This window comes from Petaurus breviceps, unplaced genomic scaffold, assembly GCF_028583685.1.
Source record: "Petaurus breviceps papuanus isolate PSGF00001 unplaced genomic scaffold, PetGlider_PUasm1.0 90977, whole genome shotgun sequence".
NCBI classification, from domain to species: Eukaryota; Metazoa; Chordata; class Mammalia; order Diprotodontia; family Petauridae; genus Petaurus; species Petaurus breviceps.
Genome location: NW_027187391.1, coordinates 34,229,798 through 34,246,599, shown reverse-complemented (window position 1 = coordinate 34,246,599; position 16,802 = coordinate 34,229,798). Strand labels below are relative to the sequence as shown.

The window sequence follows — 16,802 nt, the reverse complement described above, 5'->3', positions numbered from 1 at the left end:
GAGTAAAAAAAAAGTGAAGTTCATTGTTTTTCAGTTTCCTCTCCTTAAGCACTTGAGTGGTATTATTATTTAAATCAAAGATATCAAATAGGCTAGGGAACTGTGACACTGAGTGCAGGAAGAACCAATTTAAAATGTAATTGGGAAATATTTAACAAAATTAAGAAATATACAATAAAACACAGATAATGTTAATATGTGGTTTTTTTTTAAATTAATATGCAACCTGCTGAGATGCTTGTGTGAATTTTGGTGGCCCCTGGTTCTATTTCAGTTTGACGCCATTGATTTAAATCACCCTTAGTAACTGGCTACAAAACTTCCTAAGGCACATGCAGACCCTCAGGTGGCCATTTTCCTAAATCAGCTTAGTGGAAGAAAGGATATTCCCAGCATAGGCTATGGAAGTTTATAGATGGTTTACCTGAACTCATTTTGGAAGTAATATTTCTCATGACCCTCCTAAAAGGAAAAAGAAGTAAAAAGAGGATCAGTGTTGAGGCTTCATAGGACTGAAGTCTCTCTGTACTGCCCTGCCCCAGCACAGGAGCCAAAGGAGAGTGTTCATCTGGAAGTCATAGTTCCAGACTCATTCAGTAGTTCTTAAGCACATTCTTTGAGCAGAGAGTTTAGAAGAAACCTGGGGATTTGCTTTGTTTGTGTACATGTTGTGTATTCCTTCCTCCCTCCCCTTCCCACTCCTGTACTGAAACTATAAGCTCCTTGAGGGAAGGGACAGTTTTGGTTTTTTTGTTTGTATTCTTAGTACAAAGCCTGGTACATAGAAGGCACTTAATAAATACTTATTGGCTGATAGATTGATAAAACATGATTTTTCCTTTTATGAAGCTTACATTCTAGGTAAAGTGTTGAGACAAATACTGGTGTTTGTGATACACAGTGCATTAGATAGCTGCAAAACCAAGTTCTATGTGAAGTCCGTTAGTAACTAAGGAAAAGCATGGAAATGAGAGAGTTCAAGGCAGTAACCCAGTTTGTCTGTAGCAGAGTACATTGGGGAAATAATATCACATGAGCCTGTAAAGGGAGAGTAGCACCAGATTATGAAGGACTTTGACTATTAGAAGAATCTAGACTTTATTCCATAGGAAATGGAGAGCTGCTAAGTTTTTGAACAAAGGAATACCACATGACCAGTTCATATGCCTTCAGGGGTGAAAGAGGAGAGTGAGCTAGATCTGTGATGACTAAATTCCCTCTATCAATCCAGATAATTAACAATCTCAAAGAGTTGCCTGGCTTACCAAGAGGTTAAAAGATTCGACCAGTTTCACATAACCAATCTGTATTGGGCAGGACCTGAATCAGTTAATCAGTAAAGATTTATTAAGCACCCATTATTGGGCACTGTGATAGTCTCTGAGGATACAAATGCAAGAAATTTTGTGGGGAGGGGGAAGGATATAAAATATTCACAGATAAGTCAGTATACACGATATCCACAATAAATACAAAGTGATAGAGGATGGGGGACTAAAAATTGGGGGAATTAGGAAAAGCTCGCTGGAGGAAGCTGAACTTTGGAGGATGTTTAGACATTGTATAACTGATTCCAGTCCAGAAATTTACCTTAGAGGCTCTCTATACATGTGCCAGTCCCTCATTACATGTACAAAAAAGGCATGAAGGTAGAAGATAGAATGTCATGTGTGGACAGCAGCAAATAGGCCAATTTGTCTAGAACTTAGAGCTGGTGGAAAGAGAGAAATGTGTCGTCAGCCCGGAAAGGTAAGCTTAAGCCAGATCATGAAGGTATTTAAATACCAGAGACGGGAAGTGAGGAGGCAGGGGGAGCAAACAAAGAAAGGAGTTTATGCTTTATCCTAGAGGCAGTGGGGAAGCCATTGGAGCACCTTGGGGATTCAGGGAGATGACATGATCAGACCTGTCTTTTAAGAATAGCAATTTGGCACTATGTGGAAAATGGTTTGGAGAAGGAAAAACCAAGATGCATGGAGATCAATTATAATATAGCTGAGAGGGGCGGCTAGGTGGCGCAGTGAGTCTGGAGGACCTCAGTTCGGTTCCAGCCTCAGACACTTAACACAAAAAAACTAGCCATGTAACCTTGGGCAAGTTACTTAACCCCAATTACCCTCCAAAAGACAAACAATAATAATTATTATTATTATAATATAGCTGAGAGGAGATGAACCAAGGTGTTTATGGCCAATGTGAAGAGAAGTGATGTGAGGGGAACAGATGCAAAAGATGTTCAGGAGATAGAACCAGAAAAGTCTTGGCAACTAATTGGATATGTAATTGACATTGCTATAATGCCTTAAAGTCCTTTCCATCTGTATTTCACAGCAGGCTTGTGCTTTAAATACTTACAGGTATTTTTTCCATTTCATAGATGACGAGGAAACTAAGACTCATCTTCTTGACTGCAACATCAGCCTTCTCTAATTAGCATCACAAACAATGCTACTTTTGCAATAGTGATAAAGGACAGACTGGAGCTAAAAGACTTGGGGGCAAAAAGTTTTGCTAAGACACTCAGTATGGATTTGGGAGAGGATGTGGGAAGATTTTGCAAATGTTGGCCTGTAGATGGGCAGGACTCTGCATCGTGAATGAGAAAACAAATCCATCAAAGTAAGCAAGCACAGGGAAAGATATACTTCTAGGCATGGAATAAGATACACCCATGTCAGACTCTTGTTGTTCAGTCATTTCCATCCTAACTCTTTGTGACCCCATTTGGGGTTTGCTTTTTTTCTTTTTTCAAATGCTTTATTAACTTCTGATTTACATCATTCATTTCCTCCAGATTTTGAGTTACAAATTTTCTCCCCATTTTTCCCCTACCCACTGCCCCAAAACAGTGGTCCCATAGGATATCCCCTCTTCCAATCTGCTCTCTCCCATATCTTCTCCCATAAGTATAAGGTTGTGTTGCTCTGCTTGGTTTGCTTCCTTTGCCTGCTTATGTTGCCACTCAATTACTTGACTTTTGAGCTTTTTGCCACAGTAGAACTCTGCTACCAGACAGGGGAGCTTTGTACCAAATGCTGGGGTTTTCTCTGCTGCCGGAGGTATTAGTTGGGTGCCCTCTCTGAAGCCTCCACATGCTCTGGCAAGCTGGTCACACACCCCAGGACCTCCACCCTAGACCACAATCCAGATCCAAGCAGGTTAAAACAAGAGTGATTCACCCCTCAGACTGATCGCTTGGTCCCCCTACAGTCTGAAGGCCAGGAGCTGAAGCTGCCACATGGCAGCTCTCGCCCCAGGGGCAAAAGCCGAGGCACTCCCAACTACTGGGTCCCAAAGTCCACAGTGCACTGACCTTTCACTTTGTCCTTAGCATCTATGTGTTGATAATTCTGGACCACCACAGCTGCTGGTGATCTGAAGTCCCTCCAGCTGGCCTGCCCTGGGGCTAAAACTTCAGTGTGGAGCTGGGCTCAGCTCCCAGAGTACTGCACTGGCCAATTCCTGCCAGCCTGCAAGGCTGTCCTCAGCAGGAGGTTAGCTTCTTTGTGTCATTTTGTGTGTTCTGTAGCTCCAAAGTTTGTTCAGAGTCCCCTTTTCCATGGATTAAAGGTGGCCAGAGCCAGAGCCATGAGGAGGTCCTGTTTCTACTCTGCCATCTTGACTCTGCCCCCTCCAGTATCCATTTGGGGTTTTCTTAGCAAAGATACTGAACTGGCCATTTCTTTCTCCAACTCATTTTACAGATGAGGAAACTTGAGGCAAGCAGGGTTAAGTGACTTGCCCAGGGTCACTCAGCTAGTAAGTATCTGAGGCCAGATTTGAACTCAGGGATGTGAGTCATCTGACTACAGGTCTGACATTCTGTCCACTGTGCCACCTAGCTGTCCCATGTTCAATAGCCTATTCAAGATCCCAGTTTCCTAGTATCCCAATTTTTGGTCTCTTGAGCTCTTTGCTATCTGCTAAATCTTTTGTTACCACAACTAATTTTGGCCTTCCTATTTCATTCTTTGCCAGAGGCCCCCTCATCCCCTTCAGGTCTACCCCCAGAAACATCAAGGAAGGAAAGATGCATTTATTAAGCACCTACTACCGTGTTTCCCCGATAATAAGACCTATCCCAAAAATAAGCCCTCCCCCGAAAATAAGCCCTATTGAGATTGCTACTGTAGTGAAGGTGATCCCCTGCGCTACACGCTACATTACGGTACCCTCTGTATGCACCCCCCCCCCGGGTGAAACCCACGCCGCGCTCTGAGCTGCATCCAATCAGAGCTGCAGCAGTGAGTGCGTCATCCTGTTCTTCCCCAGTGATTTGCTTGCTGGTACATTTTTTTGTTCACATTTACCTGTTTATTAAAATTGTTACCTGTTTATTAAAATTGCTGTCAATGTTCATTAAAATAAGCCCTCCCCTGAAAATAAGCCCTCTGGTGTTTTTCTGTCCAAAAAATTAATAAGACAGTGTCTTATTATAGGGGAAACACGGTATGTACCATGAATTGTACTAACCCAACATCATGCTAAGTGATTTATAAATATTAACTTACTTGATCCTCACAATAATCCTGGGAAAGAAATGCTGTTGTTATCACCATTTTACTGTTGAAGAAACTGAGGTAAATGGAAATTAAATGACTTGCCCAGGATTGCACAGCTAGTAATGTCTGAGGCTTGATTTGGACTGATCTTCCTGACTCCAGCCCCTGCATACTATCTCCTATACCACCTGCTTCCAGTATCTCTATAAGATAGGCTATAACTCAATAAACTCAGTTTAGGATTTTTTAAGAGCTGGAAAGTATTTTAGAGGTCATTTATTCCAAACTTTTCATTTTACCATTTAGGCACCACAGGTGAAATGTCTTGCTCAGGGTCTCATAGGTAGATACTAGCAAAGTCAGCTACAAATCCAGTGTTGTCTACAATAACCCTGGCTTCTACTCACTAATCCAATGGAATTTTGCCTGAGTCCTGGGCCAGATTATCAACCATCCTTTCTAAACCCTCTCATTTCCAGGAGAGTGGAGTAAGATTGGAAATTAATTACATCGTCTAGAGGTTTGATGCTGTAGAAGGTACATACCAGGTTCTAAACAATTCTGTAGTACAGTTGCAGAGCTTGGGATTTCCTTGGCATAGTCTCCCCTGTGAAGATTAGGAAAGTACAGTAGAAACAACAGTGGTTTGGATGTCAAAAGACCTGTCTGTACTCAAGTCCCAGATCTGATACTACTATCTTTATGACCCTGGCAAGTCATTTAATAATCTCTTTTCCTTTTCTCAAATGTGAAATAGAGAAGATAATACTTGTACATATCTCACAGGATTGTGGTGTGGAAAGGGCTTTCTAAGCCTTAAGGAGGTGGTGTGTGTGTGTGTGTGTACCTATTGTTCTAATAGGGCTTTGTAAGCCTTAAAGTGATATATGTGCATGTGTGAACCTGTTATACCAATAGAGACATATGTTGGTTGAGCTAAGGTCCACAAGTGAACGTTTTCTTTTTTCACCAAGTTACAATAAGTAACTTTTATTTGAGTTCAGACTGGGCTATAGTTTTCTTAGGCTTTGGATGCCCTTTGAATGCATGGCTCATAATGGAGCAACTTAAGCCTTTTGAAATGTACTTATTTTTAATGTTTTCCTTACCTAGTGTATTTTCTGCTCCCCTTTCTATCCTGAATTCTATCCAGAAAGCTATTCCTGTCATCCTTCATGCATTAGTATAATTTTCATGCAGATTAAATGCTGAACCACTCCCTAACTCTTGCCCTTCAGTCATGTAAAAAACAAACTTGTCTTATACTTGACACCAGCAAGGCCTTGTTTGTACATATTTTGTTGTTGTTTTTTGAAGTCTGTGCATTAATTTTTCTTTAGGAGGTCCTGTACCTGGGGTTTCATAGGATCATAGATTTTAAAGTGGAAGGGAACTTGAAGTTCACGTAGTACTGTGGTGTCAAAGTCAAATAAAAACAGGGGTCACTAAAGTATACATAATGATTGCTTGGGGCATATATCACCTTGGAAAATGACATTAATATTTCCTTCTATTATATTTTTATTTATTTTGTTAAATATTTGCCAATACAGTTTAATCTTGTTCCATAAGATTTGAGGGCTGTGTTTGACAACTGACCCAGTCCAATGCCATCATTTACAGATGAGGCTCAGAAAAGTTAAATGATTTGCCCAGGATCAAAATGGTGGCAGAGTCAGGACTTAGACCCATGTCCACTGACTCCAAAGCCATCATACTTTCCACTAGAATCTTGAGGAAATAGTTCCATTACCTAAATTATACAACTTGCAGATTTATTGGATTTTGAGTGAAGAAAGGAACTAAAGAGGTCATCCATCTAGCCCCTTGTTTGGGGGAGGAAAATAAGACCTGGGGAGGTGAATCAACTTACCACAAGTCATGTAGATAGCAAGTAGCAGAACCAGAATTCAAACCCAGGGCCTTTGGTTCCAAGTCCAATGTTCTTTCCACTGCACTATGCTGCCCAACTTATTCACTGCCAGTTATTCTGAAGATGAGGTTTACACATATGTAGATACGTCTCCTCAAATGCCATTTATTTACTAAAGATGCTGCTTTCTTCTACCTTATGGTGATTTCTTTCTGAATGCCTTAGGTTTAGGAGGAGCTAGTCATGCAGAATTTCCAAGGAGTAATTTAATCCAACCCATGCACAAATTAGAACCCTGTCTGTCAGGGTCTCTTTTGTATTCTAGACAAATGGGAGTACATATCTTTCTTCAAAGGTAACTTATTGTGGATATAGTATTTCATAGGACTGGAGTGTACACACACACACACACACACACACACACACACACACACACACACACACACACACACACATTTTCCCAAGAATTGTTTTAGCCCTTCAAAACACAGATTGAATCTTGGCTAACAACAGAATGTTGACAACTGACTTCCTGCTGTGCCTACTAAGGTCTCCCTCTGTTCCTTTGTTCCAGATTGAAAGTAGTATAACTTAATTGCCAAAATTATTTTGCCATTCTTCCTTCCCCCAAAGGACCTTCTTTTAGCTATGGGGTTCCTATCTTTTGGTTGGTATGTTGCTAGCATTGTGGGATCTAGGATAATGGCGGAGACCATGAGAGGAGAAATAGGGAAAAAAAATTCATAGTTGACCATGTTTGGGCAACATTAATAAATGAAGTATTAAGAACATGTGTGAGGATAGGATACATAGTAAATGCAGGCATTTATGGTAACATGCAATTACAATGAAAGGATTAGACTGAGTCCTCAACTTTCATAAGGAAACTTTTTTTTTTAATTCCACAAAATATTGAGATATGGAATAGATGGGAAGGGATGAGGAAGATAGGGATTAGTACCAATAGTACATTCTGTTGCAAACCATAGCCATACCTTTTTCCTCTCTGGCAGTTAAATATCTGAGCCCATGGGCACCAAGTAGTTAGAGGATGCCTGTGAGAAAAAGATACCTCCATTACGCATGCCCAAAAACAGACCTGCCATGTCTCCATTTGGATTGGGCCCAAGCAGGCATACTACCTACATTCCAATGACTGGATCTTCACTTAATAGATATGTAAAGCATTTTGTAAATCATATAGAAATCTATAAATATCAGTCATTATCATAAAAACCAACCCTTTCATTATTCCCCTTGGTAGTAGAACATAAATTCCTTCAGGAAAGTAACTGTCCTTTTAATCCCAGTACCTAACACATGGTGCCTTCAACATAATAAGCAGTTACAGCTTATTTAATTGAATTGAAGTACTGGTAGGATTTAGCTGAGATCTCAGTCTTTCTTTTTTTTTTTTAACTAAATTTTATGTTTCTTTTTAGCTTACATCATTCGTTTCCACAAGATTTTGAGTTACAAATTTTCTCTCCCTCTTTCTCTTACCATCCACCCCAAAATAGTGATCCCACTGTATACTCCCTCCCCCAATCTTCTCTCTTCTATATCCTCTCCCATCCCCCCTACAACTTTCCAGTAGGGCAAGATGGATCTCTCTACCCCAGTGCCTGTATATCTTGTTTACCAGTTGCATGTAAAAAAAAAATAATTTTTTTAACCATTTGATTTTAAAACTTTGAATCCCAGATTCTTTCCCTTCCTCCCTCATCACCCACTGTTACTGAGAAAATAAGCAATTCCATATAGATTGTGCATGTGTAGCTACGCAAAACATTTCCATGTGAAAGACTGACTATATTTCACTCCATCCTATCCTGCCTAATTGTGTTTCCATAGTATTCAAACTGTTTCTTCTTGGCTGCTTGTAATATTTTCTCCTTGATCTGGGAACTCTGGAACCTGGCTATAATATTCCTAGGAGTTTTTTTTGGGGGGGGATCTTTTTCAAGAGGTGATCAGTGGATTCTTTCACCTTCTATTTTGCCCTCTGGTTCTAAAACATCAGGGCAATTTTCCTTGAGAATTTCTTGAAGGATGACTTCTAGGTTCTTTTTGTGTGTGTGATCATGGCTTTCAGGTAGTCCAATAATTTTTAAATTATCTCTCCTAGATATATTTTCCAGGTCACTAGTTTTTTTCAGTGAGATATTTCACTTTGTCTTCTCTTTTTCCATTTCTTTGGATCTGTTTAATAGTATCTTGATTTCTCATAAAGTCACTAGTTTCCATTTGCTCTAATCTAATTCTGAAGGAATGATTCTCTTCAGTGAGCTTTTGAGATTCCTTTTCCACCAGGCAAATTTGGCTTTTTAAAGCATTCTTCTCTTCATTGGCTCTTTGAGCCTCTTTTACCATTTGAGTTAGTCTATTTCTTAAGGTGTATTTTCTTCAGTCAGGTTATTGACTCTCTTTTCATGATTTTTTCACATTATTTTCATTTCTTTTCCCAACTTTTCCTCCACTTATCTTATTTGATTTTCAAAATTCTTCTTAAGCTCCTCTATGGCCTGTAACCAATCCATAATTTTCTTGGAAGCTTTTGGTGCAGGAGTTCTGACTTCATTGTCTTCCTCCTGTTCCATGCTTTGATACTTTTTGTCCCCCAAAAAGGAATCTGAAGTTGGATTGCTGTGCTTGCTTTGCTTCCTTTGCTTGCTCATGTTGAGACTCAATTACTTGATTTTTGAGCTTTTTGCCACAATAAAACTCGCTTTCAGAGAGGAGAGCTTTGTCCCAAATCACTGGCTATTAGTTGGGTGCCCTCTCTGAAGCCTCCACAGGCTCTGTCACCTGGTCACACAACCTAGGACCTCCACCTTAGAAAGCAATTCAGATCCAAGCAGGTTAAAGCAAGAGTGATTAGCCCTCAGACTGGTTGCTTGGTCCCCCTACAATCTGCAGGCCACAAGCTCTGAAGCAGCCACAAGGTGGTGGCTGCCACGCCTCAGATGCTTTTCCCTCTGGGGCCAGATGCTAGACGCCACTCCTGGACCCCCTGTTCCCAAAGTCCACACTGGCCTCTCACTTTGTCTTTGGCATTTATGGGTTGATAATTCTGGAAACAGCCACAGTTGCTGGTGATCCACTCTCTTGAAGTCCCTCCAGCCTTGGCTGGTCATGGCCACCCTGAGGCTAAAACCACAGGCTCACATGGGGCTAGGCTCTCCTCCCAGCATCCTGCAATGGACCCTTCCTGTAGGCCTGCCTTCAGTGGGAGATTTGTTTCTCTCTGTCACTTTGTGGGTTCTGTAGCCCTAAAGTTTGTTTAGAGTCATTTTTTATAGGCATTTGAGGTGGTTATGGGGGAAGCACATGGAGTTTTCCTGCTTCTATATTGCCATTTTGGCTACACCGACCCTCCTCAGTCTTTCTTACAGGCAGATAAAGGTATCAGTCTAGGACTAAGAAGAAAAAGATCAGGGATAAAAAACTGGAAATGATTTGCCACTAAAACCCTGGGAATAAGTAAGAGGATCCTGAGAGTATATGTAGAGAAATAGACGTGTATTAAAACATTAAATTCAAATTGGCCAATTCAAGAGACAGAAAAGTATCCTTAGAGAAATAGAATAATAAAAAAAGAAGATGAATATTCTGTAGCAGGCATCCTTTCATGTGACTATTTCGCATCAGAAAAGAGATAATTACAGGAAATGTCTTTCACTTACTGTGGCTTCATTTACTTCCCCATCAAGACACACTATCTGCCATTTCATCCATTTAACCTTTTATTTGCCAATAAGATTTGGTATTTATGCATACAAACTCAAAGCAACCACAAAGTTGAATGAAGGATAACTTGGATTTTGTTTATTTTTCTTTTATGGAAATTAATTTAGTTGATAAGCAGACACTTACTTTATTAAATACTTGGGTCAAGTAGGTGTCAAAGTAGAGTGCTGGGCCTAGATTCAGGAAGACTCCTTTTCTAGAGTTTAAATCTGGCCTCAGACACTTAGTAGCTATATAACCCTAGGCAAGTCACTCAAAGCTATTTGCTTCAGTTTCTTCATCTGTAAAATGAGCTGGAGAAGGAAATGGCAAGCCACTCTAGTATCTTGCCTGAAAAAAACACAAAAACAAACCCAAATGGAATCACAGAGTCAAGCACAACTAAAATGACTGAACAATATTAAATGCCTACTATGTGTTGAGCTAGGGACTGAAGATACAAAGAAAATTAAAAAGTCTCTGTGCCCTCAAGGAGCTTACATTCTATCATGAGAGACAACACACACATTAATATATATTGATCATATTCATATTATATAATACATTGAATATATATGTGAGCACATTCATGTGTGTGTGTGTGTGTGTGTGTGTACACATAATTAGTACAAGGTAACTTGGGGAAGGGAAGAACTAGTAAAGAGGGACTTCAGGTAAAACTTCATGTAATAGGCAATGACATTTGAGCTGAAATTTGAAGGAAACTCGGGATCCTGAGAGTAGAGGAAGAAATACATTACATGCATAGAAAAGAATTTGTGTATAAAAGGTACAAAGATGGGAGATGGAGAGTATGTATAAGGATAGCACAAAGGACAATTTGACTGGATGATAGAGCTTTGATCTCCAGGTCTTTTTGATCTTATACCTCTACAGTTAAAAAAAAAATTGAGCACTTACCCCAATATATGTATATTAACTTATTTATAAATTATATACCTGTGTTGCTATATTAATGATTATATAATATCATAAAGCCTACACAAAATAGAAATTTGATGGTGCAATAATGGTATTTTATCAATGGTACAAAAACTTGCCCTTAACTCTTAAGAAAAATAAACCAGAAAATATTATTGCTAATAATATTTTAGTGAGCAATGGGATTTCACATACTTCATTGTTTTGTTTTGTTTTTAAGCAATTGGGGTTAAGTAACTTGCTCAAGGTTCCAGGGCCAGTTATTTCTGGGTGTGGTGCTAAGTATCTGAGCCCGGATTCGATCCCAGGTCATCTCGACTCTGGGGCCACTACTCTTACTCACTGCGCCACCTGGCTGCCCCCTGCTTCATTGTTTTTTAAAATCTTGATTTATCCCTTTGTGATATGAGGATTTAAGGATCTGGTTATTGATTTGAGTTTATTTCAATACTTGGTGTTAACATTTGTCACAGCTTAAAAAAAACGAAGGAAGTATAGATACAAATGGAACATGGTAATCATTGACTATACTTACTAAATAATAGTGCTTATTTTTCAGTCCCATCCAAAAGCTTTTGTTGAAATTCAGCTATTAAATTTCCACCTTCTATGATATCAATCAGTTCCTGCAAATCAGTTAGTTGTTGTCATTTTTATATTTTTACAAATTGACTCAACCTACATGACCTCTTCATTTAGAAAAATTAAAACTCTGTTTCTATATATTTTTTAAGTTTGCAGACATAAGAGTCTTTATTAAGAGGATACTCTGTGCTAGGTACCAGTCTTTAGCATAGCTCCTGGCACACAGTAGATGCTTTATTTTCTTCTCCTTCCTATCCCTAACCAGTATGGAAAAGTAGGCTGAAGCCTAATTGCAAAGGGATTTAAATGCCAAACTGAGGAGTTTGTACTTTTTTTCTAGTGGCAGTAACCCTACCAAGATTAATAGAATCCTAATTCTCAACTTCCACATGACCCTGGAAGATTTTTTTTGTAAATTAACTCATAGGGCTGTTTTCTTACTTTATGTACTGATTTCTCAATCCTGAGGTTACTGAAAGTGAGATCATAGGTCAGAAGACTAGTGATTTAGGACTTCTATTTTTAGTAAGGTATCTATCGTCTTTATAACCAGGATCAAAATTCAGACTTCAACATAATAGAATTTAATATAGTTCCTGTAAATGTTTCCATTCTGTTAGCAGACTTCATTTAATTTTTTAAAAAGTCTATTACTGAGAAAGCAGCTTTAATATCAGTGACAGAAAAGTTTTGATCTCTTAGCATTAATAAATGTTCTTTTAAGGTTTGTAAAACTAATCCCATTATGTGTGTTTATGTGTTTTCTTTCAGATTTACCCTTGGACTACAAATTTACCAGATTTTCTCCTGATAAATCAAAAACAGTTGGTTACTATCCTAAACCCCCTTTGGTTTTATTATCAAATGGAGAGTCATTAACTACTAAATAAGTTTTCCATTTTTCCTAAAGAAAGAACAGCAAGCCAGTGCTATAGGAATGGTAATTTGTGATGAAAAATAGCACCTAATATATATATATATATTATTTGTATCATCTGTGTTGGCTTAAAAACTTTAATTGTTAGCTGTTTTTTTCCTTTGTATGAACTATTTCACCTGATAACCCTTGTTTTGTCTCACATTCAGTCACTTTAAATGATTTTTCTATCAATTCTACGATTAAGACAGCTGTGTCCTATGTTCTGTTAATACCTATTTCATACCAGTTGTTCTTTGTTGCAAGATTATTAGACTAGAACCAAGAACTTAAATGGGAGTTTGCAGTCTGTTTCCTGGCTTCTGCCTACACCACATGTTAGTTCTTGCCCACCAGGGACAAGGACCTAGTGCTCATGTTGAAAATATTGACAGCTTACATTGATCTGCTTAAGGTATAGAAAAGAGTTTAAAGTTAGAGAAATAATACAATGAAAACATTTAGAAGATGAGTATTTTATTAGTTAAACAAAATACTCAAACCTCAGGCACACTTGGGACAGGAAGAAAAATGTGACTCAGGGTTGTTATATATAGTTTTAATAGCTTTCACCTAAAAATGATTTGCTTAACTGAAGCTCAGTGTGATAGTAATAGGTGTAGCATGATGTTTTCACACCTGCAATTTAGTGGAAAAGCTTCACAATTGTTAGCCATCACTACTTTAAAGGAAAACCAAAAGTACGATATGTTCAATTTTACTAAGCAGTATCGCTGATCCTCACATAGGACGTGAGATAGATAGCTTAGAGAAGGCTTTAGTTGTACTTCCACATATCAATTTAGCTATATAATCGAGCAAAGAATGTTTCTTTCTTCTCTGTACCTCATTGAGACTTCTAGTTTCACCCAAAAATAAAGCTTTTGTTTTTAAGAAATGTATTTTCAGTGACATTTTTTTACCTTACAAACACCTTTACATTCATATAAATTGTCAAAGTCTATGTGAAAAACAAGGATGCTACAACAGGAAAATAATGACATCTCCTTTACCCTTCAAGCTCTGTGCCACTTAAGGTACTTTGTTTCTCTTCTGTACTTAAGGATTTTGAATCTTGAGAGAGCTAGAGTGCTTTTCATTTGGCCCAGTGATGAAAACTGACATTTCACTTAAAAATGACACCAGGAAATCAGATATCAAAAAAGAAAAAGTGGGAAAATTGATGTTGGGCAGTTATTCAGTAGACTGCAAAAGCCTTTAATTTTAACATCAATTTACTAATCCTAATCCAGAGGATAAGCAAAAGCACCATTAAAATGGTCTTCTCCTGTTTGCCTTGAGTTGATCTCCTTAGCAAAGAGTTTGTTAAGTTTTTGTCCCTCATTCTCCAAGAGCCATATAGTCAGGAAAGGGAATATCTTGGCTTGCAAGTTAATTAGATTTAAGTGAGGCAGAGTTGCACAAAATTGTCAGCCTCACTCCTCCAGAGTCATCGAAGTCCTTTGGCAAAACAAAAGTCAAGATGACTGGGGATGGCCCTCTCTGAAGCCTCCACAGGTTCTGACACCTGGTCACACATCCTAGGACCTCTACCCTAAACCTAAATCCAGATCCAAGCAGGTCAAAGCAAGAGGGATTACCCCTCAGACTGGTTGCTTGGTCCCCCTACAGTCTTCGGGCCAGGAGCTAAAGCTTGCATGTGGTGGTGGCTGCATGGCCTCGGAGCCTCAGCAGCTTCTCCCTCCAGGGTATCAAGGCCAACCACACTCCAAAACTACAGAATCCCAGAGTCCACACTGCACTGACCTCCCACTTTGTCCTTAGCATCTATGGGTTGATAATTCTGGAAACTGCCACAGCTGCTGGTGATCTGAAGTCCCTCCAGCGGGCAGCTGGTCAGGCCCGCCCTGGAGCTAAAACTTTTGACTCCTCAGGGCTGGGGTTGGCTCCAAGAGCATTGCTCTGGCTTCTCCCTGTCAGCCTTCAAGGTTCTCCTCAGTGGGAGGTTATCTTCTCTGTGTCATGTTGTGGGTTCTGTAGCTCCAGAGTTTGTTCAGAGTCACCTTTTACATGAATTGGAGGTGGTGGGAGCCAGAGCTCCAAGGAAGTCCTCTTTCTACTCCGCCATCTTGACTGGACATCTCTTGAAGGGTACTGGAAAGGATCTTTTCCACCTGGGTGATCTGAAATTCTGGCAACTTAGAAAGTTTTTTCTTTGAGTTTCTCTTTCGGGGGTCTATTTTTTGAGGAAGTTATTTCTGACTGGACATTTCACACCTATAAAATCTGAGAAAATCTAGGTAAGCCAATAGTTTTGTACCAGTATCATACTTTTAAATATACTGACCATAAATACATCAATGCAAGTTGTATTCAAACACCAAGGTGTTAGAACCATGTCAAATCTTTTCCTCCTGATTGGAGGGAAATTCTCACCTATATTATAGAATCTAGTTCCAAAAGAATTCAATTGACTAAAGAAGTTAACCGAATCTAAACAAGTGAAAATAGTATACAAAAGTGGTGAAGTTAGGGATATGTACCCAAGATAAACTCTGACTGCTTCACAACTGACTGATCCCCAGGTCAGTATTTGCTGTGTATGTAAAATATATGTCATCAAAGAAGTGGTTTCAGAACTCTGTAGTCAGCCTAGCCTTTTTGACGAGAAATATTAGCATGTTGTATACATTTTGAATTATGACATTGACATTTCAACAACCTACCCCGAGCTTAAGTAGGTGAATTGCTCTGGAATCTGCCTTGATGAAATTAGATCTGAGGTGCATTCAGCTAAGGGTGCCACACTTTAGAAAGGACAAGGGCAAACCAGAGAAAGTTAAGGAGGGAATTAAAATGGTAGATGATCAGACTGGTGATTTAAGAAGATTGTGTAAAGGATAGCTTGGAGAGGATAGATACTAAATGTGGGGAGATAAGTTATGAAGCTATTACAATAGTCTAGGCTAGAAGTAGTAAAAGACCTCATCCAGCATGATGGAAATATATGTAAAAGGGAGATAAATGTGAAAAAGATCATAAATTGCTAGGAGCCTATTCTAGGATGATGGAAATATGTGGAGAAAGGGGATCAATGTGAAAATATTGTGAAAGAACCAACAAGACTTACCAAATGGCAATAATAAATTAAGAATTGATAAGAATAATAACTAGCATATATAGATGTGTGTGCATATACATATGTAAGTATGTGTGTGCACATGTACATATGCATGTGTACATATGCATGAACATACACATGTGTATATGTGTGTGTGTGTGGAGATCAAGAGAGTCTTTGATCAAATCGAAGAGTTCACCAAATCAGACTGATGAGACTGTAGTTCTTTGACCGTTGATTAAAGGCCATTGGTGGGTAACTAAAGGGTGACTTGCTGCCCGAAGAGCAGCCATACTTATTTGTGGCCTGTAAAAGCAAGATGGCCCAGCTATGAGGACTCAACTTTTGAGGACTTGCTCTTTACCTCTCATACCTCTTCCAGTATAGCTGGTGGAATTTCCTCTCTTCCCTCCTCCCCTCCACTACCCACCCCATCCAACCCCATCACCAGATGTAATAAATAATATTGTTTTATAGCAGAAGGACATGGGAAGCAGAAACATTTTTGAGCTTGAACTGAGAGGGGAGTTTAAGAACTTTGTTCTGGAGCCCAACCTCACATATAAAGAAAAGGATCTTGTTATTTTTTGGGCAAATTAATCTCAGAATCTGTCTTTCTAGCTAAGAAAGGAGATTTCCTGGACAGCACCACCCTTGAGAATTGCCAAATGGGGAACTCCAAGTTCAGGAGTTCCTGAGTTCAGAAGTTTGAGCACTGGGCCTTCTAGAGAGACAAGATTTCTTAATGCATCCTGCCTCTTGGAGGAAAAAAACACAATTCTTATGGTCCTTGCATAATGTCCTACTTAGGAAGCAAAACTTGTTTGTTATTCAGATAATACAGGTATGATGAGAAAGGGATATGGGTCATGCTTAGGAGAGAAGAAAATGAATTCTGTTTGGGAGATGGTGAATTTGAGGTGTCGATAGAACATTTAGGTGCAAATGTCTAGCAGACAATTGAAAATGAGGAGCTGAAGGGGAGGGAATAGAGTGGGTCTAGATACATAAATTTGGAAATTGGTTTAGAGGTGAAAATTGAAGCCATGGAAATGGATGAAATCACCAGAGGAGAAGAAAAGACACTGCAAACTACAGGAAGTTTCACAAACCAGAAACAGGCTTCTGTTTGGGATCGCTAATGTATGTCTTGCACATTAGACATTTAATTGC

At 39.2% G+C, this 16,802-nt stretch overlaps 1 protein-coding gene across 2 annotated transcripts in view; it reads left to right on the top strand.

The window, feature by feature from the left end:
* The window catches only part of NT5DC1 (5'-nucleotidase domain containing 1), a 260,894-nt gene extending 247,449 nt beyond the window's left edge, over positions 1 to 13,445 (top strand). For both annotated transcript variants that reach the window (XM_069077013.1, XM_069077011.1), the window contains one exon: positions 12,403 to 13,445. Coding sequence is in view for 1 of the 2 variants with exons in the window: in XM_069077011.1 (XP_068933112.1) it covers positions 12,403 to 12,521 (119 nt within the window). In the remaining variant the exon portion in view is untranslated. The remainder of the gene's footprint in view (positions 1 to 12,402) is intronic.
* The last annotated feature ends 3,357 nt before the right edge of the window (positions 13,446 to 16,802 follow it).